Source organism: Gallus gallus, chromosome 13 (genome assembly GCF_016699485.2).
Source record: "Gallus gallus isolate bGalGal1 chromosome 13, bGalGal1.mat.broiler.GRCg7b, whole genome shotgun sequence".
In the NCBI taxonomy this organism is placed as follows: Eukaryota; Metazoa; Chordata; class Aves; order Galliformes; family Phasianidae; genus Gallus; species Gallus gallus.
The window spans coordinates 2,316,012-2,340,221 of record NC_052544.1 but is presented as its reverse complement, the minus strand read 5'-3'; the positions used below and the strand labels follow the sequence as shown (position 1 = coordinate 2,340,221).

Sequence of the window (24,210 nt, the reverse complement as noted above, 5' to 3'; positions counted from 1 at the left end):
CACTCTTCATAAGCCTTTGAAATACATTACTCCTTGGAGACGTCTCTCCCCATCCACAAATCTACCTCCATCGACTAACGCTCAGCTTCTAAAAGCTCCCTAAGAGCAGGGGCTGCCACCAGCCACACCAAACTGCAAGCAGGGCTCAGGAAATCCCGTCTGCAGCATCACAGCTCACGTGGCTCCATTCTCCTCTCTGGACGCTCTCCAGGGCTTCAATGTCTTTCCTGTAGCGAGGGGCCCAAACCCAAACACAGCGCTCAAGGTGCAGCCTCACCAGCGCTGAGTACAGAGGGAGTGTTGAGGTGCAGCATTAAGTTTCCAGATGAAAACAACTCTCAGGAGGAATGGAGCTGTTTTCTTTGAGAGCACCCACTGGTTTTCCAACAGGTTTGCTACCTCTGCATGCTGCGGTAGCCCAGGAAGGTGGACGCTGCTTCAGACTTCTGTGGGCTCTCGCAGCCAATCATACGATGTGTGTTTTCACTTGTTGAAATCAGACATCAAAAGACTAACTGCCACTCCACAATGCCCCAGTCAGGAGCCACAGCACCAACATGGGACATCCAGTGGCTTCCCACTGTGACTTTGGGGGCCTACAAAGCTCTTCTAACAGCAGTAAGTCATAGTGAGGAGCAGCTGAGGGCTCTGGGGCTGCCCAGCCTGGAGCAGAGGAGGCTCTGGGGAGGCCTGCTGGCTCTGTACACCTGCCTGCAAGGAGGCTGTAGGAGCACTCAGTGCTGTTTCTCAGGTGGCAAGTGGCAGGATGCAGGGTGACAGAACCACATTGCACGGGGGGACCTTTAATTTGGGTATCAGGAAGAATTTCTTCATAGGAAGAATGGTACAGCGCTGGAGCAGGCTGCTGGGGACGAGGCCCCATCCCATCAGTACTGAGACTGTGGATGTGGGGCTTGGGGACTACAGCAGCGCTGGGGGGGGTGGGCTAGGTGGTCCTGGAAGTCTCTCCCAAGTGAAAGCATGCTGCGGTCTCACTCTGGTCGGTAACTGGACAATTTCTGCTCCTGCGAGAGGTTTTGACTGGAAATGTTGGTTCTGCCCCAAGCGCGAGGTGTGAGGGGCGATGTCCGGGTGCCCACAGGGCCGAAGCCCCGAGCTGCGAGGCCCACGGGAGCGCGGGCAGCCCCAGCCCGGGCCCTCACCTGCCCGCGGGGCGGCGCGGCGGGCGGTGCCGGGAACAGCGGCCGGGCGGGGCGGGAGCGGCGGCGGGAGGCGCCCGGAAGAGCCCATTTCCTCCGCGGGACGGGAGCGGGTGCGGCCGAGACAAAGCGGCCGGGGGTCGGAGCGGATCGTGCGGCGCGGCGGGGCTCCCTCGTCCCTTCTCCGGTAACTCTCGGCGCTCTTCCCTCGCGGTTCTCTCGCCTGAAAACTTTCGGCGGCGGGACGGGACGGGCCTGGCGGCCGTAAGGCCCCGCGGGGCGGTCGGAGCCGAGGCCGCGGGCGGGGAGCGGGGCCCGTGGGGCTCCGGGCGAGGCCGGGGCAGCGCGGCCCGGGCCGGCTTCCGGGAGCGGGGAGCGGCCGTGGGGCCGGGCCCGGCCGGGGCCGCGGTCGGTCGCGTTCCGGGTGATCTCGGCGCTCGGAGCAGGGCGGGCGGGGCCCGGGAAAGTCCGGGCAAGTTTCGGTGGCGGCGCGGAGTTCGCTGAGGGACTTCGCCCGGCGCGGCCCCGGCCCGAGGCGGTTCCCGAGGGCTCGGGCTGCCCGCGTGGCTCCTTGGGGCCGGCCCGCGTCTGCCCCGCCGCTTCGGGAGCGGCCGGCCTCGCTCTGAGCGCGGTGCTCTCCCGCCGCCCAGCCGGGAGCGCCGCTCTCCGCTTCGCCCTTCCGCGGCGTTGGGCGCTGCCCCCGCGTGTGGGGAGGCGGGCGCTCGTCCTTGGCCGGCCGCAACTTCTGTCCCACTGCTCCCATCTAAAGCGTGGGGCAGCAGTGTCGGCCCCCGCCCGGCTTTTGGCTCGGCTCAGCCCTCTCGGGGTCACCGAGCGGTGCATATCGGCCTGCTTTCACCCGTACCCCCGCTGAGCTCAGCGTAACACGTGTGAAACGTCCTGGCTCGGGCAGAGCGAGGTGTGTCTGTTGCTGGGAGCTGGCTGCGGTCCGGCCGTGTGGGCCCGCTTCTCCCTGCTCGCCCTCACCCAGAGGGCGATGTCTGTTTCTGTCTGAGCTGCCAATCGATGGCTCCCATGCCCTTCGATAATTCACACTCCCTGTTTGTGCTGGGAGTGTCCGTGTCCTCGTTCCAGCACCTGTGGCGTGGCTGAGGTGACTGGATTGAACTGCTCTTTCCCCTCACCCCCGCTTCCTTTTTTTTTTCTTGTTTCCCTCCCCCTTTTATTTTCTTGGGACGAGGGCTGAACAACCAGAGTTGTTCCTGGTGCTGGAGTTGCTTCCTGCGTTCTTCCTGCATGGTGAGCAGGGAAGAGGAGGTGGTGGGGAGGCTCTGCTGGCTGCACCGATTCCAGTGCACGTCCACAGCCCGGCTCGGGTGAGGCTTCACACACTGCCCAGCTCAGTGGGGCCTGTCAGCCCTCGGGCTGGGCCGTGGGGAGGTCATTTTGTGTTTAAATGGTGTGAAAGCCAGCTTGCTTCACAGAATGCCTGGTCTTTGGGTACAGTTTGGTCTATCTTTGGGTGCTGAGTGTCTGGTAGCACTTGTTTTTCCTTCTTGAACTGAAACGTCTCCTTTGGAAAGGGCATTATTTTATGTTGAGTCATTAACTGTTTTTTATTCAGAGGAACAGTATTTAAAGGAAATGTCTTAGTCTGTTCCTCCTCTGAAAAGTCAATGATTTAGTTCTTGTTTTTTTGAAGGCTCTGCCCTAACCTTTTCCGTAATAAACAACAAGCCTTCAGCCTTCAGCTTTTTTCAGCCAGCTCTAATAATAGGGCCTCTGCACTGGAGATTAAAAGTTTACCCAAGGTGGCGGGGGGGAGCGCGGCGGGCGGAGATTAGAAATCCCGCACCCAAATCAATGACTGAAAATGTTGAAGCAAATATTTATGTCTCCATAAACTCTCAAGCTTTGTGTAACATCAGCATTTCCAGTGCCTGATGTGTGTCGTGGCAAACGCTAACGTGCAGCTGCTTCACGGGGTGTCCGTGGGTCTGATAAAGTTAACTGAAAGATGTAACAGGAAAACAATTTGTGTGTTTTCAGCAGCATGAATATCTTCCTCACGCAGCTGTGAGATGGAGAAACTGATCATGCAAAAGAATCCACATAAGTGGAAGTGTTTATGAGCTGGAAATAGACTTCAGCAGAAAGTCAGACCTGCGTTGAAGTTGAACCTACTGCTGGTGCTCGATTTCTAAATTTCTTATGAAGAGTTTGTTAGGCTCATGGAAATACTTAATGGCACGGCCAGTTGACTCATCGTGGATGGTTAGTAAGGTGGCTGTAGGTACAAGGTCATGGCCCTCTCTGGAGGGACTCCGTGTATTATTGCATCTGGTTTGGTTTTACTTGCATTTCTTGGCTTTGGACACCAGAGGAAACATGGTGAATAAAAGAGGACTGATTATGATGTTAGCACAATGCCATATTGAGACAGAGTCATCCAACACAAAGCTGAATGCCCATTGTTGTTCTCTACTGAAGTGCCTTAACTGGAAATCACTCAAAGTCTTGTACTGTAGAACATGAGTGTGTATAACCTTGAGGATTTGGGTTCTTTATTACTTCTGGGAATCCACCCTAACTTAGCTTTATAGCGAATCTGGAGTAGCTCTGCTCAGTGAGTATGTAGCTCATGCACTGGTTAAGCAGAGGTACAGCTTTACGGGAAGTGCAGAAGTTTGATGATAACTCCTTTTAGCTTCATATGATTTTAATCCAGCATGTGAGGCTGGAAGGAAAAACTGCAGCAGCACCTTTGGAGGAACCCAACTGAGAAGGGAAGCACTGGGAGTGACCTGTGGTGCCACAGGGCAGCAGTGGCTGGCAGAGTGCGGTGCAGGGCTGTTGTGCCTCACAGAGGTAAAGGAATTGCAGGAGGAATGCAGTCACTGCAGCTGTAAGTTGGGTCCTCTCCTGAGTAACTGAGACTCTTCATTTCCCATTCAGGGTGAGAATGGGTGTTGACTCTGTTTTCATGTGTGTAATGGGTTACTATAGACTCTCCTATTAGCAAATCTGATACTTGAATGTGATTCATGATTCCGCCTTGACTGTTCTATTTAAAGAGCCAGCTACCTTTTATCTGGCATGATTACATATTTTTGTTAGTCAATCCCAGCTGTACAACAGAAAACATCTGCTAGTCCTTTCATGGATGTTTATAAACAGCTCTGGTAGAATAAGAGAGGAGTAACCTTTTTTTCCACACTTTATGAAGCAATAGGACTTATTCAGTGCGCCAACCTAAACTACCACAGTTTGCAAATGGAAATTCTCTGCAGTCTCTTGACATTCCCTCACTTCTGTTAGAATTCTAGTTTATAAGGCAGCTACCTGAATAATCATATTTACTCATCCACATATCTCTTGAAAGGCTTTCTTTGAATTCAGGCATCAAGGAATAGAGAAAGCAAGCTTGAGGTCTGATACAGCTAAGGGGGATAGTTTACCAAGGCAGAGAGTGCAATGGTAGCAAGAACACTAACCAAACTGGAGGCCAAACAGTTCCCTTGTACATCTGTTTCAATATATTAAATGACAAGAAGTGTACATCCATTATAATCTAAGAGTGAATTAAAATCCTTAATGTTTCCAAGGGATGAGCAAACAGACTAGAGCCCAGCAGTGGAGTGCCAGGTAGGATTTCAGTGCCCACAGCGAGGTACAGCTCTCAATGTGTGCTTCTTTCCAAGCAACTTCCAGTTTTCAAAGCTATCTGTGCTGTTGCAGATCAGAGCTGTGCCTCACCATGTGTGCATCAGAGGGCTTTCTGGTCAGTGTGGGGCTGATGGCAGGGAGCGGATGGGATGTTGGTGTAAGCTGGGATAGGAGATGCTGTGAGCCCATTGGTGCGCTCTGGTCTGGAGCGGCCTTGAGCAGTTATTTTGGGAAAAGGAGAGTGAAATTACAGGGCTTGTGGAGAGCTGACGAAGGCTCAGGAAAATAAGATTCTGTTTTTTTTTTTGGTTTTTTTTTTTCTTCTGGATATTGCTTGAAGGAATGAGGAGAGTTTGGGTCAGACAATTCTGTTGTGCTGCACAGCAGCAAGGACAGAAGCACAAGATCAAGAGGGCATTTAGGGAAATACCAAACTCGCATCTTTTAAATTAATAAAGAAATCAATAAGAAGTAATGCTACCAGGAACATGTGACCTTGATGGCTTTTTTTTTTTCACCCCTCACCCTCGCACTGCCTTTCACGCCGCTCAGAGGTTCAGAGAGTTTTCATTTATTCACTGCTTTGTTCTGGGTCCTTTCATGGGTGATATCTCCACAGCTCGAAGGGAGGATTCTTTTTGCATTATCTTCCTGGGTAATATAACCTCAGTCCAGGAGATCCACTTAAATAAAATGATCTGCACAAGGGCTGTGCTGGCACTAAACTTTACTTAACCAAAAGGGTCAGTTTAATTTTTTATGTAAACAAGACTGAGCTGTATGCGTATAAAATAATGTTTAACCTGCGTAACGCTGGATGAGTTAGTATTCATCTTTGCAAAGTGCTCTTGAGATCTTCAGATGAAGCTATAGAGAGGCTTATTATTATTATTATTATTGACTGGAATGATAATTATATTAAGAGACAGTTTTGAGATATCAGGGGACAGAACTGGTTGTATGCTGGCAGAGGTGCAGGACGGTGCAAGCAGCTGTTTCTTCTACGTAAATGTAGCTGATGGATGCATACAAACTGCCCATTCTGTACCCACTTTCAAGTGTGTTCATGTAGTGCCTGCTTGTAAAACTAGCGCCTCCTTTGGCATGGCTTGGAGGCCTAAGGGGTAATGTGGCTCAGTGTCAAAGAGTTGCCAAAGATGTCAGATAATTCATGGAATAGTGTTTGGTGATGGGTTGTGGAAACGTACAGTGACAAGTTCTGTGCAGGCTTTGCATACAGTTTGTCAGTGTTGTGAAATGGAGTTCACGTCAAGCAGTGCCTGATGCCCGGGTGATGGAGTCTAAGCATATTAAAGCTTAAATTATTTTATTTAAAGGATGAGAAGTCAGAACAATGAACTGGAAGTGGTGAGTGGGGGATTTGATGGGATTTGCTCAGGATAGCAGAGAAGTCATTGGTCTGCAGTCCTGTCTCCAAGCCCCTTGCTGGGGGGGGGGCTGGGTCCTACTGCTCCCATCAGCTTCCTGCTGACTGCCTGATCCTCGTCCATCGTTAAGATCCTCTTCCTGGCCTTGGCCAAGCTGGTAATACTGGGAGGAGACAATAAGGCAGGAGCTCAAGGGCCATTCCCGTTCCTTCTGCTTGTCACACCATGAGCAGTACTGTTCTGGCTTTATCAGCATTCCATCACTTGCACCAGTTGATGCATTTTTGGAGCAAATGATGCTTTTGGGTAGTGGCTGATGTCTTCCTCTGGTTTTCTATTGATAATTTTTGACTCTGACCTCTTTTTATTGTCCCCACAATCATTGGGCTTCCTTCTGTCTCCCCCACAGTCTATACAATCATCCCCAAAAGGGAAAGCAACAGGCAAGCAATAAAAGAAGGAAAAAAAGAAAAAGGCATTGTTTTCAGTAGGCTCAATTTTATGACTTATTTTCCTTTAAATTCCTAAACTCAACTGGGAGTTCAGAAGGCTTCATGCAAAGGGAGAACGTGACTTTTTTTTTCTGAGAGAGTAAAAAGCCACAATCGGGTTTGGGTCTATGAAAATAGCTTAATTTCTGTACGAATTGGGCTTCTATAGTTTATGCCACTTCCACTTTTTGGGAGATACATTTATTTACATCTGAAAGCATTTCCTAACTAGCTGTAAGTGTCCTGAAAGCAGACATGGGAGGCCCCTAGGAAAATGGGCTCAGGTGGTGTTTGTTGCTCTGTGGCACTTCCACTGCTGTCAGGAGTGCTCGAAGTACTCCGGTTTTGTACTGAAACAGAGAAGAACGTGGTGCGACTTCCCCTTTTCTAGCTGGGGTTGGTCGGTCTTTGATCAGATTCTGAGTTGTGTTTTTTACTCAGTAAATCACTGTCGCTGATTTTTTTGTTCCTCTCTGTACCCTTCAGGAGGAGCCATGCAGTTCCCACTGGTTGGTCCTCCTGCGTGCTCTCGTCAGTTTTGTTCCCTTTTGGTGCGCAGAGGAGAAGGTGTTTGTTTGAGCATCCTCCTTTACTTATTCGTCTGGATAATTGCAGTCATTTAAGACACTTAACTCATCCAAACAACACTTGTGCATTACCTTCGTGTTCAGTCTTCATCCTGGGCTTTGCTTTCCTGTTGTTTTTTGATTCCTTCTTAACTGGTGTGTGTTGGTGGAGCTGCAGGCTGAGAGTTGTCAGGAGGTGTGCGGTGATGGCGCAGTTCTTACCAGCACCTGGTTTGGAGTGAAGAGATCTCACGTGATGCACGTGGCACGTCTCAGTGCTGCTCTGAGCCCTATCACGTGGGGGGTTCTTATTCCTTGTTGTTTTTTTAACTCACTGCGTTGTCATACTCTTTAGGTGAGTGTTCCTGAATGAAAGTGAGAGGCTAGAAAAGGAAATCCAAATGAATTTTTCTTGAAACTTCAGAAAACATCTTTCTTTTGGGGACTCATTGAGCTCTTGTTATTCCTTGCTGTGATGGATGCTGCTCTTTCAGTAGACATTTGCACAAATTAAAAAGCAGTGGAAAAACCTTTTTTCTCACTCTTGTAATACCATTGTGAGGTTATTTTGCTATTTAGTCTTTAGTTGCTTCTATACTGCTCGTGCAATTGAGGAGTATTGCATTTAGTTTCTCAATACATGCTGACCATTTTGTCCATGTTTGAGCAAATTGTGGTCTACCAAACCTCTAATTAGAGGAGTCTCAATTCTCATTTTTCAGAATGTCAGCTCAAACAGCTCCAATATTTGTGTACTTCTTTTATAAGTGTTAATGAGGGTCTGGCTTTGGAGGATGGGGTCAGCTGAAAGCACCAAGGGGAGTCATGTAGCAGCGTCTCACGTTGGGAATGAGGTGGTGGTTTGAGAGGGGTCAGGTTCTGCTTATTTCTGACCCTGTAGCTTAAACTGCACTTTCTATTGCAGATTGAGTGCTTAAGATCAGGGAAAAAAATACCCAGGTTTTCTTTACTTTTTATTGCCAGCAATCAGTTTTTTGTATTTTTTTCTTTTTTTTTTTGCAAGCTGCACAAGAATTAATTTTGCAGAACTGGCAAATTTTTGTGCCAACTGATAAAGTAGACTGATTTATTACAAGCCTTTTTTTTTTAAGAAGACTTGTGAAAATTAATTTGTTAAAAGGCTGCCCCCCCTTTTTGTTTGTACACACTCATATCTAACGTCAGTTGGTGCTTGGATCCTGTGAGGGCTTTGCAGAGCCATGCTCAGTAGGCACAGCCCAGTTATTGCCTCTTCACTTACTGTGTGTCCTGAGGCTCTGAAACGTGCATTGGGGTGCTGTGAGTGGCAGGGAGCTCTTCTGTTTGTTCCTGATGGTTTTGGAGAAGCTTTGCAGAGATGGGAGCCTTGAGGGTAGGAAGACGTGATAGGGAAGATACGGTGATAGCTCCCTGTTCAGGACATGCTGTCTCACTTTGGAAGTCTGCATCTGGAATGTTAAAATTAACCTTAGCAAAAGGATTTCCAGTGTAACTAAGGAAAAGTGTATGTATGTTGTAAAGCAGCGTCTGATGCATCATCAGTTTTCTCTGTATGTAGTTAGAATCCTGTGTGAGTTTTGGAAGTGAGAAGCCATGCAGAAATAAATGGGAAGCTCGTTGGGCCATACGATGATATCCATCTGGACAGTTAAACAGGCGTAAGCACAAGTTTGGTTCTTGCATCCTTTTAGGATCTCATCCATGACTTGAAGCCTTAATGTGGCATGAATAAAGCAGTAATTGCCCATGCTTGCTGTGATCTGGATTCCCATACACCTCCCTTCCAGCTCCTTTGAGGCAAAATAGTCATGCCAAAATAGAACAACCAAAGTCTAATGCTGATGTAACTGAAGTCAAGAGGCTGCTGTTAGCAGTGGCTTCTCCCAAATAATGGCTCCTTTGTAGCTGTGGAGCTGTTGCTGTGGTCCCATGAACACTGTAGTGAAGCTGCTTGCAGAGTGTGAGCCTTATGCCCTTACTGACTGCTAGACCAAAACTTTGTATGGAAGTAGATTGCTTCAGTCCATGGTGCAGTAGCGGTTATGAAGCTGCTGGGAGTCAGCACTCATTGCTTGGGCAAGTTTGTTGCAGGGGAACCTGATAACATACCCCGTGGGTGCTTTCCTGTGTCAGTGTGTGGCATAGGAAGGGCTCTGCAACTTGTGAGGGGCTCTCAGGGGCTCAGTGCTGGCTTGGGTAACAAGGCAGGAGATAGCTCTTAGTTCTCTTCATTGGGGTGTTATGGTAGTTGTTACTTTGCACAGAGATGCTGGGTTAGATTGCACTTCTTAAGGTATAAGGTTTATTAAACAAATGGCCGAGTTAGAAAGGCGTTTATCTGTCAGTGGCTGTGCAGTGCCCTCTGATTGGCAGCTCCAGGTCACTGCATAACCTTTTCCACAGCAGCAATAGGAGTATACACAAACAGATAAGAGCTGGGTCTGGGTGGTGCCTGTTCTGCTGGAACTACTGGGCAGTAGGCTTATCCTGAGCTGAATTGGTCCTCTTGGCTGGTTACTGTGGCCTGTGCTAAAACTTGTAGTGCAGTTGAGTACACTCAAGCGATGGGAATATTTTAGGGATTAAAGAATGTAGTCAGTGTAACATCTGTAGTTTATTTGAAATCCTAGTTCTAGGACTTTCTGTGGAGGTTAAAACTTCATTGCTTTTATGGTGGAGAATCAGATTTGGTAGCTGAGGAGAAGGAATTTAAGATTGAAGGTTATGTTAGAAGATGTGTGTATACTTGGCTTTCAGTGGAAACAGCTTAGATCAAAACCACTCAAATCCTCCTTGAAAAGAATTATGTACACCAAATGTCCCTGACCAGCAGCCATTGTTCCACTGAGAGGAGCACCGTGGCTGTGGCAGGAGGCAGGCCTTCACCTGGGGGCTGTGAAGGGAAAGAGGAAAGAATGAAATCGCTTTTTCTGAATACCTAAACTACATGAAGAGCAGTTCATAACTGCCAGGAGGGCACAATGAAACCCCTTCATGGGAACTGGGCTCAGCATGTAGTGTGCCTTAACCTTCTTCATACCAAGATGTTTACAAGGTCGACATTTATAGTGGATGCTAGGTACCAAAGTTCCACAGGTTTGTATCTGTTGTGTGTTGTCCTCCAGCGAGGGTAAAAGATCCCTGTTGGTTGTCAGCTGGGTGAGGTACTCAGATAATAAAGCAAACAGACAAAACCAGAATTCCTTTGAGGGCAGAGAAGTGTGGTTTGCTGTCTGACTGGAAGATGCAGTAGGATCGTTGTCACAAATCCCCTCCGTATTCCTTGCTCATGCTTGGATGATGGAATGAGGGATATTCTCTTTACATTGCTCAGAATATCCAAGGGCAGCCTGCAAGCACAGGAGAGGACAGGGTTATAATTCAGCATGACTGACTACATAGCAAAATATGAAAGGAAGAAATAAATTGCAAAATACTGTTCTCGTGTATTACTGTGCCCGGGCAAAATGGGCTGCACACAATGGGAACAAATGGCTGGGTAGCACAGACAGCTAAAATGGAGAATGTCCTCCCAGGTATAAACCAAGGATTGTGTTTTAAATAGTCTCATATAATGTTCTTTTGCTTTTTTTTTTTGTATAGCATAGTGTACAAATCCAGCATGCAGTGGTGCTTGGCCTGGGTGTGCCCCCCACTGTGTTCCTGGGGCCACGCTTTGAACATCACCTTCCTTAAGAGAACAGTGAGGGACCTTCTGGAAAGCCTTGTGTTGGGGTGATTAAAATTTGAAAATGTGGAGAAGAAAAAACCTCACTTGATGTAGGAAGCACAAAGTGGTGGGGCTTACATTGCAGGAGAGGAGACCAGCGGTTAGATCTGCTGCTGCATAGCCAAAAGGTTGGCTCTGGTGCACAGCTCAGGAAGCTGAGATAGGGTACAGAGCAGGTCGGGCGTGCTCGCTTAGTGCTGTGTGGGATGGAGCCAGCATTGCCTTCAGGTGCGTGTGGGAGCAGAGCCTGGGAAAACAGGACTGGGAGCACTGGGCCCTGTTTGCTGCTGTAGGGCTGCCAGTGCACAGTGCTCACTGTGGGAACGCTGGTCTGTGGGCTGCAGGGCCCTGGGTGCCTTTGGGACACTGCTGCAAGGAAGCCATGGGCTGCGTTCTCTCCCTTGCCCGAGTTTAGAAGTTGTTTGCATGCCAAGAGGCTAGAATTAAGCATCTGAAGTTACTCTTAAAACCTGGAATTACCAGTTTTTGAAAACAGTATGATCTTTAGTTGTGGCTTTCAGAAAGAGCACCGTATGCATATTGCCTGCAGCATGTTCGTGGCCTGCCAGCTTTTTTAGTGTGAGATGCAGACACAGCCTCATAGCTTGAGCAGCAACCTTCTGCCAGGGCATCCGTGCTGCAGCAGGGCACAGCTCACCCCTATCCGTGCTGCCACAGTCCCATCCTCTGCCCAGCACTGTGGCAGCCCCTCTGGCTGGAACAGCAAGCAGGTGAGGTGTCTCACGGAGATGCCAGGTTACCCTGAGACTTTGGGCTCACTGCATCAAGTTGGTGCCAGAGTTGGTGCCAGTTTGAGGCAGATTGGTGGCAGGGAAAGGAGCAGTAGTACTGCAGTAAGCTTGCTTAAAGTAGTTGGAAGTGTAATGGGAAGCCGTTCTTTAGCTTCAACTGTTGATTCATTTGAGAAAGCAGGGGGTAAGGCAACCAGGGAGAGCTCCAGCTGAGGTACTTGTTAGCTGGAAACCAAAGCTTCTGGAAGCAACGTGAAGCTTTGGAAGTGGCTTCTTTAAACTCATCTTCCTGTACCTGTTGTGGCCTTTCACACCTGCTCAAGCCCTGTAAGATATATTGCTCTAAGAAGCGTACAACTGAAGTGAGCACCATGCTGACCATATAACAACCTGAAGGTCTGACATTTATCCTGCTGGGCTATGAGTGTGGATAACCTTGTGGCTTCATATATCTGGAGGTGGGATCTGCTGGGAAGGCACTCCTGCTCTCTGCTTCACTTGGAGCTCTGTCTTCAGCGTCCACCGGCACAACTCAGCAGCAACATCCAGCATCGCTGTGCCCATTGTACGTCTGTGCCAGGGTGCCAGCCGTGTGGCCATCCCCTCGTTGCTGCTCTGCTTGCAGCAGTACTTGTGGCAGTGCAGTGAGCCAGATGGGCAGCACATCCCGCCCTGCAGAAATGGGTTTCTTTGCTTCCAGCCAAATCAGCTCTTTCCCATCTGGTTAATCGCTCAACCGTGGGAAAAGCTGTGCCAGCACCAAGGGAGTGGGATGTGAAGATGGGAGCGAGCTCCTGGAGGGGTGTGGGAGGATGAATGCTGCTTCCCAAGCAGCCTCCCTGCTGCTTTTGGAACCACGGGCTGGGTGAACGCAGCTTCTTGTACACTGGTGTCTTTCTGTGTATTCCAGTGCTTCAGCTTCAGTGTTGCTTTGTCTCTTTTGCTGTGTGCTGCTCTGTCCTCGAGCCCTGCATATGTGCTGGTCAGGGTAAGCCCGTGGTATGCCATCCTTTCCTGTAGCCCCTGGGCTGTCCCAGCCCTGCAGAAGCTATGCTGGCTGTTGGGGGATCCGTCTGCATTAAATGCTACAGCTTCTGCAGTCGTCATGGGAATCATTGGGTGCGCTCAGAGATAGAACAGTTAAGCACTCTGCTACGCTATCCTCTGTTGTCAAGATATTAACATATTTGAATCCAGTGAGGTAAAAGCTTGTGCAGTCACGTGAGGAAGCGTTGAGCATTGAGTCTTTCTGATCTTGGGTGCAGCCCTCCTTTCACCTGGCCTGGCAGTTGTACCTTTATCCCCTATAACTACCCTGCTCACATGTGCATTTGGAGGCCTTTTATTGTATTCTTCGTGGATATTAAAAGTACCATATTTACTGCTGTGTACAAATGATATCCAAGCTGTTGCTGCCAAACAATGTATTTGGTATCAAGCCATGTTTTAAAGATAAACTCCAATAAAGTTCATACTAAGTGGTTTTATGGACCATTACTTTGGGCCAATTCGTGAGCTGTCATACTAACGTATTTGCAGATGAATTGCCTTCATTACCCTACTAATACAATTAATGTATCTTCTTGCTGTTACCTCCAGTCCTGTGCTTTGTTTCTGCAAGAGGCATAACAGCATTAAATATATAGAAACAGCTTTTACCTGGAAACCTAATGGGCTTTCCAGAGATGTGGGCATGTATCTCAGGAACCATAAAGGCTTTCAGCGTATTTTTCTTGGCTAGGCAGCATTCACGTTCACCTAATCGGGGGGGAGTAAAAAGGTGGAGTTCCTTGTCTGGGGCAAGATGATGCATGGTGAGGGGCAAAGAGGAGCTTCTGTGCACACTTTTACAGCATATTGCCTGAGAAGTGTATGTCTGTGGGGGGAGAGTGTGTGTTCTCACTGAGCCTGGGCAGCAATGTGCCTATGTGGCACTGGGCTCTTGGGCTCCTGTGCCCTGCCAGCGCCAGCCTGGCAGCTCACTGCTCACCCAGTGCCAGCATCAGCACAGCTGGGCCCTGACATAGTCCAGAGCAGAGCTGGGCCAGCAGGATGGGCAGGGGCAGGCGAGGACAGGGACCTTGTGAGATATTACCTGCTGCTGAGTGTTGGGGTGAGGAGGAGGTGGCAGCCACCCTGCTGCAGTGCTTGGAGCCCTTCATCTGCCCCTCTAAGCACTTTGATTTAAAGCCAGTGGAGATACTATGTGTGCTCTCCATTCCCTTTTTCTAAGCTTTCAACCTGTAAAGCTTTGTTTCCAGCAGTGTAGGCACTTGGAGCATGGGAGGGGGTGGAGACATCTGTGTAGATTAGGTGACCATTTCCTGCTCTGCACCTTGCAGAGTTGTACTCCAGCATGTCCTTATGTGGAGGTGTTTTAGGGCAAGGGTGTGTTTCAGTCTTGTACTGGGTATTTAGTTGCTCATATTGCTGTGGTGTAAGGCAGCATGTAGCAGGGGAGCAGGCCAGTGCTGGGGTTGCAGCCAGATGCTGCTTAGCCCAACTTTCCTGCCTGCTCTCCGAGCTTCTCAAGTGCTAGAGAATTTATTTTTTAATGAGAAATAACCATTTGTGTCTGCTGTTTCAGCGTGTGTAAGTGTCAGCATTGCTATGAAGCAGTTAGTTCTTGGTATGTCGTAAACATCACTGGGTACCAAAATTAGTGCTTTGCCTCCTGCTTCTTAAACATAATAGGACATCGTGCTTGCCTGGCAGCCCAGGGACATCTGGTGCTGTCAGAGCAGTCTGTCTTCTGAGATGCTGTGCAGACAGTGTCCTGTCCAGGGTGAGATTTAAAAATATCAGCTAACAAGTGTTTAAAACAAGTCCAACAGCAAGTGCTGGGGAGGGGAGGGGAGAGGAGGCTTTGGAAATTGCTTATTGTCCCTGACTTTCTTAAAACAAAGTTACAAAACTACATTAAGCCCAATTTTGTGTTTTGAGGACTGAAAATATTTTAAATGAAACGTGGTGTGTGATTTTCAGGCTGACTTGTGGTGCTGTATCGTGGTGTTAACCCAGTGATTGGTTTTGAGCAGAGCTATTCCAGCAATTTCACTGAACTTCTCCTGTAATCATTTCTGCTGTTCCATTGGGATGTCGGTTTAGAAGTGTAATGGAAAGGAAAGGCTCGGTGACAGCTTTGAAGAGCTCTCTTCATGCAAGTCTGTTTTTTTCCCTCCTATGTAAATGTGAAGGGAAAGTGCAGTAGATCTCCAAGCTGTTAAATATGAACCAGCTGAGTTCTCTGGCTCTGTAAGGCTCTTTTGCTTTTGTACTTGAGGCGCTGTGTTGGGTGAGCGGGTTGAGCTGGCCCAGCCCTGTGCTCACCGAGGTGCTCGGGTGGCTGCTGGGTGACCTGGTGAGCTGGCAGCTGTTCTGCCGCAGCTGGAATGCTCCCATCTGTTGTCCCACGGCCTGGGCTGGGTGTGCAGGGCAGCAGTTGTGGGGCAGAGGCGAACGGTGTGGCCTCAGCCTCATGTCAGTGCCCCTCATACCTGTGAGGCTCTTTGCGTTGCTTGGAGACCGCACAGCCTTCCTTGTCTTGTCATCGTTCTGTTAAAATATTGGGACTTTTGGGTGCTTTGTTGTTGTTTTCAGTTTCTTTCTAACCGAAACATAAAGGTGTAAGGTCCACGTGCTTCATAATCAGCTATTAAAAAAAAAATAGCACCAGTTGAACCCAAACTGATATTTCCATACACAATGTGAACTTAATTTACATGGCATGGCTGTGCTGCATATTTAATAGCCACTGTTTGTATTCTGTTTTTCAAATAAATTCTGATGGAGTTAATGAGAGCCAAGTTATTCATTGAGCACTTTTCTTCTAGAAATGACGGCTGTTACTGCAGGCAATGTGAACTTCAGATGGGACCCCAAAAGCCTGGAGATCAGAACGCTGGCGGTCGAGAGGCTGCTCGAGCCTCTTGTTACACAGGTAAGGGAGGAAAAGGGTGTGGGGAGCTGCCTTCCCAGGGATGGTTACCTGACTGAAATGGCACATCACAACAAGTAACTCAGAGCTCCTAGAAGAACACTGCAAACCCAGGGAAAGGGGGAAGAAGGCAGAAATCGTTTCTTTGTTGTATTTTAGCAGTTATTGGGCTCAGCTCTCTGCTCCCTCAGTGCGTGATCAGACACAGCATTTCAATTGGAGATGCAGAAGCTGATTTCTTACCTCTATTTTGGGTGGTATGCTGCTGATTTGTTGTGTATTTACGAAGCTGTGTTGCTGAGGAATGACAAAATGAAGCCCTTAGTGCTTGCTAAAAGGAAGGTCTCCTAAGTTTTCTTCAAGGTTCTGAAGGGAACCCTAAATATAGGTAAGGAGATTCAAATAAATTGTGAAATTCCTGATGGATTATTTTATTGATTTCAAAGCAATGAGGCAGCACTTTCCTACTCTCTGTGAAGGGGTGCTTGCAAGCTATCCATAGCAGCCTCCTGTTGTGTATCAGTTACCAACTGCTCCTAATAGGGTCCCACTTAAGAGATGTGCTTTCATGGCATTTGTTACTGTTTCAGTGTATCCTCTTCAAGATATGCTTTTTTTTTTTTTTAATTTCTGCCTACGCTTCACCCTGGGTTTGTGAATTAAAGCTTATGCACGGTGTATGTTGCTCAGTAAAATGCATGGGAAAATATAGGAAGACTACAGTGAGTCTTGTGAATGTATTTGGAGAATTTGCCATGCATTCCCTCTGGGTGCACATCTGGGCTGTAGAGTGTTTGCTGTATAGCTCTGAAGCTGGAGTTACTGATGGAGTCTTTCCTTATCAGAAGTAGTTCTAATTTGGAAAACTTCACTGAGCTAAGGACCTTTCTGGCCAAGTTCATTGTCTGTAACCTATTTCTAAAGTAGCACAGCAGGCAGTACTGACAATCCCAAATTTTGTGAATGATGAGACTGGCAAAACATGGAGAGGAAAGTTGAGTAAATTGCCTTGCTGCAACTAGCTTTTTATTTGTAGCACATGATGAATTGAGACTACCAGATACGAATGCTTCCCATTAAAAAGAGCAGCGATACTCCCAGCAGATGGTTTTACCTCTCTGAATCAACGTGAACCAACCTACTGAGAAGATGGATTCAGCTCAGAGGACCTTCATGTCAGCAGTCCTTGGGCTTTCCAGAGCATTAATTTTTTTAGCATTGTAATTTAATGTCCCTTTGAAATAGGTTTGTATGAGTTTTGCTAGACTTGAGAAGGGGAAGAAGTGAGGGGAGGGAAAAAAAAAAAAGCAAATGAAAAATGTGTGTGGGTTTTGTGACATTTATATGCATGGGATTGAAGGGGATAGATCTTGATCCTACGCTAATGGAGTACCTGGTTATCTGACCAGAGAGGACTCTGCTCCCAGAAGGGCTTTAGTATGAAACCTGAAACATTCATTGATTACAGGAAGATTGTGAATGTTTTATTTGAGTTGATTTAGAGAAATAGTGAGCTCTAAGGAGTATTTTGCTTTGCACCTAATTGTTTGGCTGCAATATTCTCTGGTTTTGCTTGAAAAGCTACTGTGTTGCTAGATTTCTGTAGATCATGGCTTCAGCCTTGTTTTGAGTCTTTTTATGTCTGGAGAGCTATCTCAATCTATCCTCAAGTTGGTTCCTTTGTGTGTGCTGCCAAATAGCTCTGGTCTGTTGTTGAGATTGCAGTTAATCAAAGATACAAATAGAAATCAATTCTTAAAATTTTCAGGTCTGCTGATGCTTCTGAAAACTCTCTGAGCAGTTTAGCTGAATTTATAAAGCTCATCTAATGAACCAAAAAGCATGGTAATGTTTAAAGAGAAGTGAAAAACGCTTGTTTGCAAATCTAACCTTTGGAGCTGACAGTAGAGCAAGTATAACAAATATGGTGTTTGAAAAAATTACACGTGCATGACCTTGCTGTCAGGCTGATAAACTTCTAATTTTTTTTTCCCTTCCCTTCATACCTTTAGGTTACAACGTTGGTTAACACCAGTAACAAGGGCCCCTCTAATAAAAAGCGAGGGCGCTCTAAGAAGGCCCATGTTTTGGCTGCCTCGGTTGAACAAGCAACAGAGAATTTCTTGGACAAAGGAGACAAAATTGCAAAGGAGAGCCAGTTCCTCAAAGAGGAGCTGGTAGCTGCTGTGGAAGATGTTCGCAAACAAGGTAAGAGCTTTTAGAGCTGGAGTTTTTCATAGCAAATAGAACTGTTTCCAATTCTCTGTGCTGTTGTTTCTAATGATTTTACTTCTCTACTTGTGTGTTACTCCTCTACTTGGATTGTCAATTGTCTAGCTGAATTCCTCTAGCAAAAACATTAACTAGGCAGATCTGGAAATCAAATGTCCCAAGTAGAGATTCAGAGGAGAGACGAAGGCTGCGGCTTTGAAGAATGTAAAAAACAAACAAACAAACAAACAACTCAGGCTGAAAAGTAACCTTCCTTCCCGTAAACCACCACCTATAGATGTTATGAAACCACATCTCAAATACTTGTCAATAACTTCTGCAAAATTTGGATGTGTTTAAAACAGCATTGTAGGAGGAAGAACTGAATATTGACTTAGAACTGGATTTCTTGAATATGCAAAATGTAAACAGTGACAAACAGAATGCAAGGACCTTGATTAAATATTCCAGACTTCCTCCCCCACATCTAGTGTTGATTTTTATCATTTTCCTTGTTGCTTTTCTTGCAGGTCTTTTCAAAGAAAGCCTATGGAGCTGCTTACTCTAAAATATGCACTAGTAAATGTTGTTGCTCATAAATCATTTATCATTCTTCCAGTCATGAGCCTTTTCTATGCTTCAGTGAAACCCAGTCAACTGGTATTAATGGTGGTTGCTGCTGCAAAAAAAAACAAAACTCATTAGCATTAATTACTTGTTTGTAGCTGAAGTTGCACAGTGATGAAATCTTAGTTGAAAATGGTTTCAGTTCTGGACGAGCCTGGTTGACAGACCAAAGAAAGATCCATATAAGAAGGCTGCAGTTTAAGGGGCTAATTGAGTTGGCTTAACTTAACAATAGCAACAAACAACAGCAAAAGAGACCCTGTTGTCCTGAAGGCTTTTAATTCTTTGGTGCTTGCTTGATTGCTGCTCAGTGTTGGAAGTGAGAGTTCATCAGTGAATATCTTCATATCACTCGTAGTTATTCTGGTGCGTGAGGGAGTTGTACTTAGTCCTTGGGAATGTGAAATTGCACTATCTGAATTTGTGTTTGTATATTGCAGTGAGAAGCTGGTAGGAAAAACTGATGCTTCAGTGTGAGTCTTTCATTCCTTTCTAATTTGAGGTGAGGCAAGCCTGGTGCCCAAACTTCCCTGCTCTTTTGCTCTTCGGCAGAGGAGACAGAGTTCAGAGCTGAGAGATGCTGGAGGAAAAAAAAGCTTCTACCATAATGTTGTTTTGCTTATTCATTTCATGTTACTTGTGGCTTGCATGAAGCTTGATGCACAGGGAAAACAGCTGCATCCATTGTGAGAAGCGGTGTGGATGAGCATTAGACCTAAAGATGCGACTGAATACAACTGCTGCCCACAGCAGTTTGTGGGGATGCAGTCATCATGTGGCTGAGCTGGGGCAGCACCATGGGGCTGAGGCCTGTGTCCCTTTTGTGGGGCAGTGCCTGGGCAGACAGAGCAGAGCAACTCGTCAGAAGGAAATAGAACCTTAGAGGTAATCAGAAGCAAATGGTGGAAAATGAGATGCGACAGACTGTGGAAGTGAGGGTTACTGTTGCCCTGCCCAGGGGTCTGTGTTGGGAGGGTTGCACTTTGGTAGTGCTAATGATAGGAGGTACAAACTTGCAGAGCACATTTATATACAGTCTCTGCGCTTCAGAAGCACTTCCAGTGGTGGGGTAGTGGAGTTCACAGACTGGAGAAATGAGAGTGGAACAAATAACCCATGCCTACCAGTGCTCAAGGCAATTGGCTACTGCCTGTAGTAATAGGCTCCAACTTGTGGTCAACCCTGAAGCAGTCTGGAAGCTGGACTTGCTGATCTTTGTAGGTGCTTTCCAATTGAGCTAATCTGTTCTAAAACATCTGCTTAGCAAACCTTTTGGGTGCTGGTGCATTTATATGCCATTTGCAATGGGAGGCAAAAAGCAGAGAGGACAGTCTGGATGCCTGGGTCAGCAGCAGGGCGATAGCAAAGCGGCTGTGTCTGTGAAGGCAGCAGTAGGATTATAGATGGGTAGCCCAATTTATCTTCAGCAGAAGACAGGAAAATAGAATTAATAGTGCCTCTATTTAGAATAGGGAGAGGTTTAGATACCGTAATAAAAAGAGATGAATGAATCTGGACAGAGGTTATGAAGATGATTAGAACAATAGATAACTTGTCTCATCAGAGAAAATTAAAAATTTTTTTTAGCCTAGCAAGAAGATTGAGGGGGTACATGATTTTAGTGAGCACACTTGTTCATAAAATCTATTTGTTGGGGGTAAAAACAAAGAAGTGGAAAAGAGCTATTTAGAATGAAGGATAGTATGGCTACATACTAAATCAATATAAGTGGATCACTTCAAAGTCTTCCTGATTTTAGAATGGAAGAATAAATTACAACTTGCTTAAAATATTAAACAGCTTCACAGAATACCCCAAAGTAGGATTTCTGACCATGTAAGGCAACGGACTTTTGACTTCTCTTAAAGCAGTGAAACTTCTTAAAAGAAAAATGTTAATGGAAACAGAACTGCAGTGTTTTTTCCTGCTGTGGCTTTAGAAAAACTGTAGTGGTGGGGAAATGGCTGATGTGAACTCTGATTTCAGCACCGCTGTGGTATGTGTTACACTGATTTTTGCCATTACAACTTTGCTGGGTAATAGAAGGGGTCATAACAGCCTTGCCTGTTCTTATTTCCCCCCCATTACAAGCTCCTGCTCTGTCCTTCTTGTTGTTATAGGGGTTTGCCCTCTTTGGAGAACCAAGGGCTGGTGCAGGTTGAACTGGCAGCTGTTGGAGCTGTTATGAAACCAACAGGATATTTATCCAGATGCTTGGCACTAAGGCGGGCTGTGAGCTCTGGGGCCAAGAAGGAAGCTTCTCTTGGGTTGTGCTGACCAGGCTATTCCTGTTCTTCTGCCGTGCTGGCCGTGGTTTGCTGCCTCTGTGTATCAGTGTGTTTGCTTACACTGTGGGTCCTCATGCTATGTTCTTACTGCTGCATTTCTTCCAGTGGTGTTTTTACATCAAAGACCAGATATTAAAGCTTAAAATTAGAAAGCGTAAAGCTGTGTGTAGGGTTTGAGGTAAGAGAATGGATAGTCCTAGGAATCCTAGGGGTTTTGATTGTTCCATGGCTGCATTGCAGAGCAGTGGACAGACTGATTCAGTGTGGTTACTCTCAGCCCTATGCTTGAGTGAAGCTTTTTCCAAAACTGAACAGGGGGATGAATTATGAAAGCATAAGAAAGGTGTTTTTTTTTTTTAGCTATACTTCACATGAGATGCACAGCTTAAGGGTTTCAGAAGAACAGAAGGAAGCCAGCTGCACAAATAGCGTAGTTAAACACTGAATTCTTCTTGGAAAACTCAACTTTACAAGTCTGTTGTGACCAATTAGCTTAATTTCTTGAAAGACTATGGAGTTCTTGCTTGTTCTCCTGCAAGAAAAACATTTTTGGAGAGTGCCTCTTGTTGTATTGAAGTAATTCCCCAGCCCAGGACTGGAGACCTTTGGAAAGCTGTAAGCGAAGGGAGCTCCGAGACAGCTCTTGGCAGGCTGCAGATGAGTGTTATATGTGGCATATGGATTTAACTGAAGATACAATTTGAAGAATTAAAAAAAATTGTTTCCCTAAGCATCAGATCCCCATATTCATGTGGCAAAAAATCTGAAATATGGGCTTTGATAGAGAATCAATGAGTGTTGGCTGGAGCGCGTTAGGGACTGTGTCTTTCATAGCAGGAAGGCAGGGCAGCCCACTGTGCCCCTGTGGAGGACAGTGAAGACGGCAGCAGTGGACGGGGTGACTCGTTACCTTGACCAACCTCATCTCCTTCTACAACTGGATGACCAGACTGGTAGATGAGGGAAGGGCTGTCAGTGTAGTCTACCTAGACTTCAGCAAAGCCTTTGACATGTTCTCTCACAGTATTCTCCCAGGGAAACTGGCTACCCATGGCATAAACAGGCATACCCTTCTTTGGGTAAGGAACTGGCTAGAGGGCCGTGCCCAGCAGGTAGTGGTTAATGGAGTTAAATCCAGCTGGTGAACCGTTACAAGTGATGTCCCCCAGGGGTCGGTACTGGGACCATCTTGTTTAATATCTTTACTGATGACCTAGATGAGGGGATTGAGTGTATCCTCAGTAAGTTTGCAGATGACACCCAGCTGGGAGGTGTTGTTGATCTGCCTGAGGGTAGGGAAGGCCCTTCAGTGGGATCTAGATAAGCTGGATTGCTGGGCTGAGGTGCATGGGATGAGGTTCAGCAAGGCCAAGTGCCGGGTCCTGCACTTTGGCCACAGTAACCCCATGCAGCTCTGTAGGCTTGGGGCTGAGTGGCTGGATGACTGTGAAGAGGAAAGAGACCAGGGGGTGTTGGCTGATGCTCGGCTGAACATGAGCCAGCAGTGTGCCCAGGTGGTCAAGAGGGCCAACGGCATCCTGGCCTGCATTAGGAATAGTGTGGCCAGCAGAGCAGGGAGGTGATCATCCCCCCGTAGTCAGCAATGGTGAGGCCGCTCCTCGAGTATTGTGTTCAATTTTGGGCCCCTCACTACAAGAAAGACATGGAGGCCCTGGAGCGTGTCCAGAGAATGGCAGTGAAACTGGTGAGGGGTCTGGAGCACAAATCTTATGAGGAGCAGCTGAGGGAGCTGAGATTGTTCAGTGTGGAGAAGAGGAGGCTGAGGGGAGACCTCGTTGCGCTCTGTAACTACCTGAAGGGAGGTTGTGGTGAGGAGGGGGTTTGGCCTCTTCTCCCAGACAGCAAACAGGACCTGAGGAAATGGCCACAAGTTGTACCAGAGGAGGTTTAGGTTGGACATAAGGAAAAACTTTTTCTCTCAGGGAGTGGTCAGGCACTGGAATGGCTGCCCAGGGAGGTGGTGGAGTCGCCGTCCCTGGCAGTGTTCAGGAGGTGTCCGGATGAGGAGCTACGAGATCTGGGTTAGTGGCTTGTGGGAGCAGTGGTAATGGGAGGACAGTTGGACTAGATGATCTTGTAGGTCCTTTCCAACCTTGCGGTTCTATGATTCTATGATTACACAGAGTAATGAGGTGTCCATGCTCTGGCTTTATCTTCACCATCATTTGACAGGGAACAGGGGGCTCTGCAGAGATGAATTGGTGCTGTGTACAGACAGAGGTATGGCATGGGTGAGAGCGAGCAGCAGAATCACAGGATGGGAGCACCAATGGCTACCCAGGCAAAGGCATGGGCAATCCACACTGGTGTCTGTCAGGTCTGTGAAATGGCTCTGAAATGCTGAGGAAGAGTATGCAGGAAGGGGCACGCTGATAGCATGCCTTGTATTTCTGATACTGAGAGTGAAGCAGCCTGGAGACAGGCTTTAATCTGCAGGGTGCTGAAGGGCACAAGATGATGAGCATGAATTTGTAGCTGGAAGGAAAAAAAGAGTCAATGCCTGTGTGTCCCCTAAATGCACATAGGTCTCCCCTGCCTCAGCCCTGCCTACCTCCTCTGCTCAGCCAGCGTTCACACAGAGCAAGCCTCTTCTGTCATGGTCATCGTGCAGCATGCTGCTGAGGAGGATTAATAGTGCTGTCTGAAAGTGCTGTCAGACCCTGTGGGCATGGTGGGAATGAGACTAGAAAATGGGTAATTTTCTTTTGATGGACTAAAATCTTAATATTTCTGAAATGGGCTTTGTTCCATTAGATTTAATTGAATTCTTAGTATTTTATTGACAAGATCATAGTGTGGCTACCACTGCCTCTTCTTTTCTTGGTTCTTTTATTATCTTTCCCTTATAGTATCTAGTGAAAAATCTGAGGTGATATTGGAAAAACAGATTACTCCTATAAGAATTCATATCAGCTGTATAATCTGAGTTGCAGTCTGACTCTTCTGTGGTGTATATCTTTAACTCTTAAATCCCACTTCCAAGCTGGCATTCTTACCTCTGGCTCAGGTTTGAAAATGAGGAGATTATGTTGCATCAAACTTGAACTGCTGATGTACACCACTCGCAGTAGCAGTGCAGAGGCCGGGGCAAGGTTCCCTCCTGTGCTTTGGACCTGGTTACAATAACCACACCTCCTGAGGCTTCTGTATCAGCAGTCGGGAAGTTAGCTTTCTTTAATTTGTAGGAAAAAAAATAAAGGCAACAACTTTTAAATTTCATCTTCCATTAATTCGGTGAAGCCAGTTATCTTCTGACACTCTGACAAGCTGTTTGAAACTTAGTAAATCTTTAAAATCTCTCATTAAAATAAAAAGGGAGAGCATTTCATTTCAGGACTGGCATGTAAGGTGATGATTTAAGCGACGGATGGAAGATTATCTTATTTTTTAGCCTCGTTTAGTGATTTCTGAG

The 24,210-nt window shown here is 46.9% G+C and overlaps 1 protein-coding gene across 1 annotated transcript in view; it reads left to right on the top strand.

Moving 5' to 3' along the window:
• The first annotated feature begins 1,281 nt into the window (after positions 1-1,281).
• Positions 1,282-24,210, top strand: part of CTNNA1 (catenin alpha 1) — a 108,152-nt gene continuing 85,223 nt past the window's right edge. The window contains exons 1-3 of the mRNA XM_414513.8: positions 1,282-1,347; positions 15,548-15,654; positions 17,664-17,859. Of these exons, the coding sequence (XP_414513.1) occupies positions 15,550-15,654; positions 17,664-17,859 (301 nt within the window). The 5' untranslated portion in view covers positions 1,282-1,347; positions 15,548-15,549. The remainder of the gene's footprint in view (positions 1,348-15,547; positions 15,655-17,663; positions 17,860-24,210) is intronic.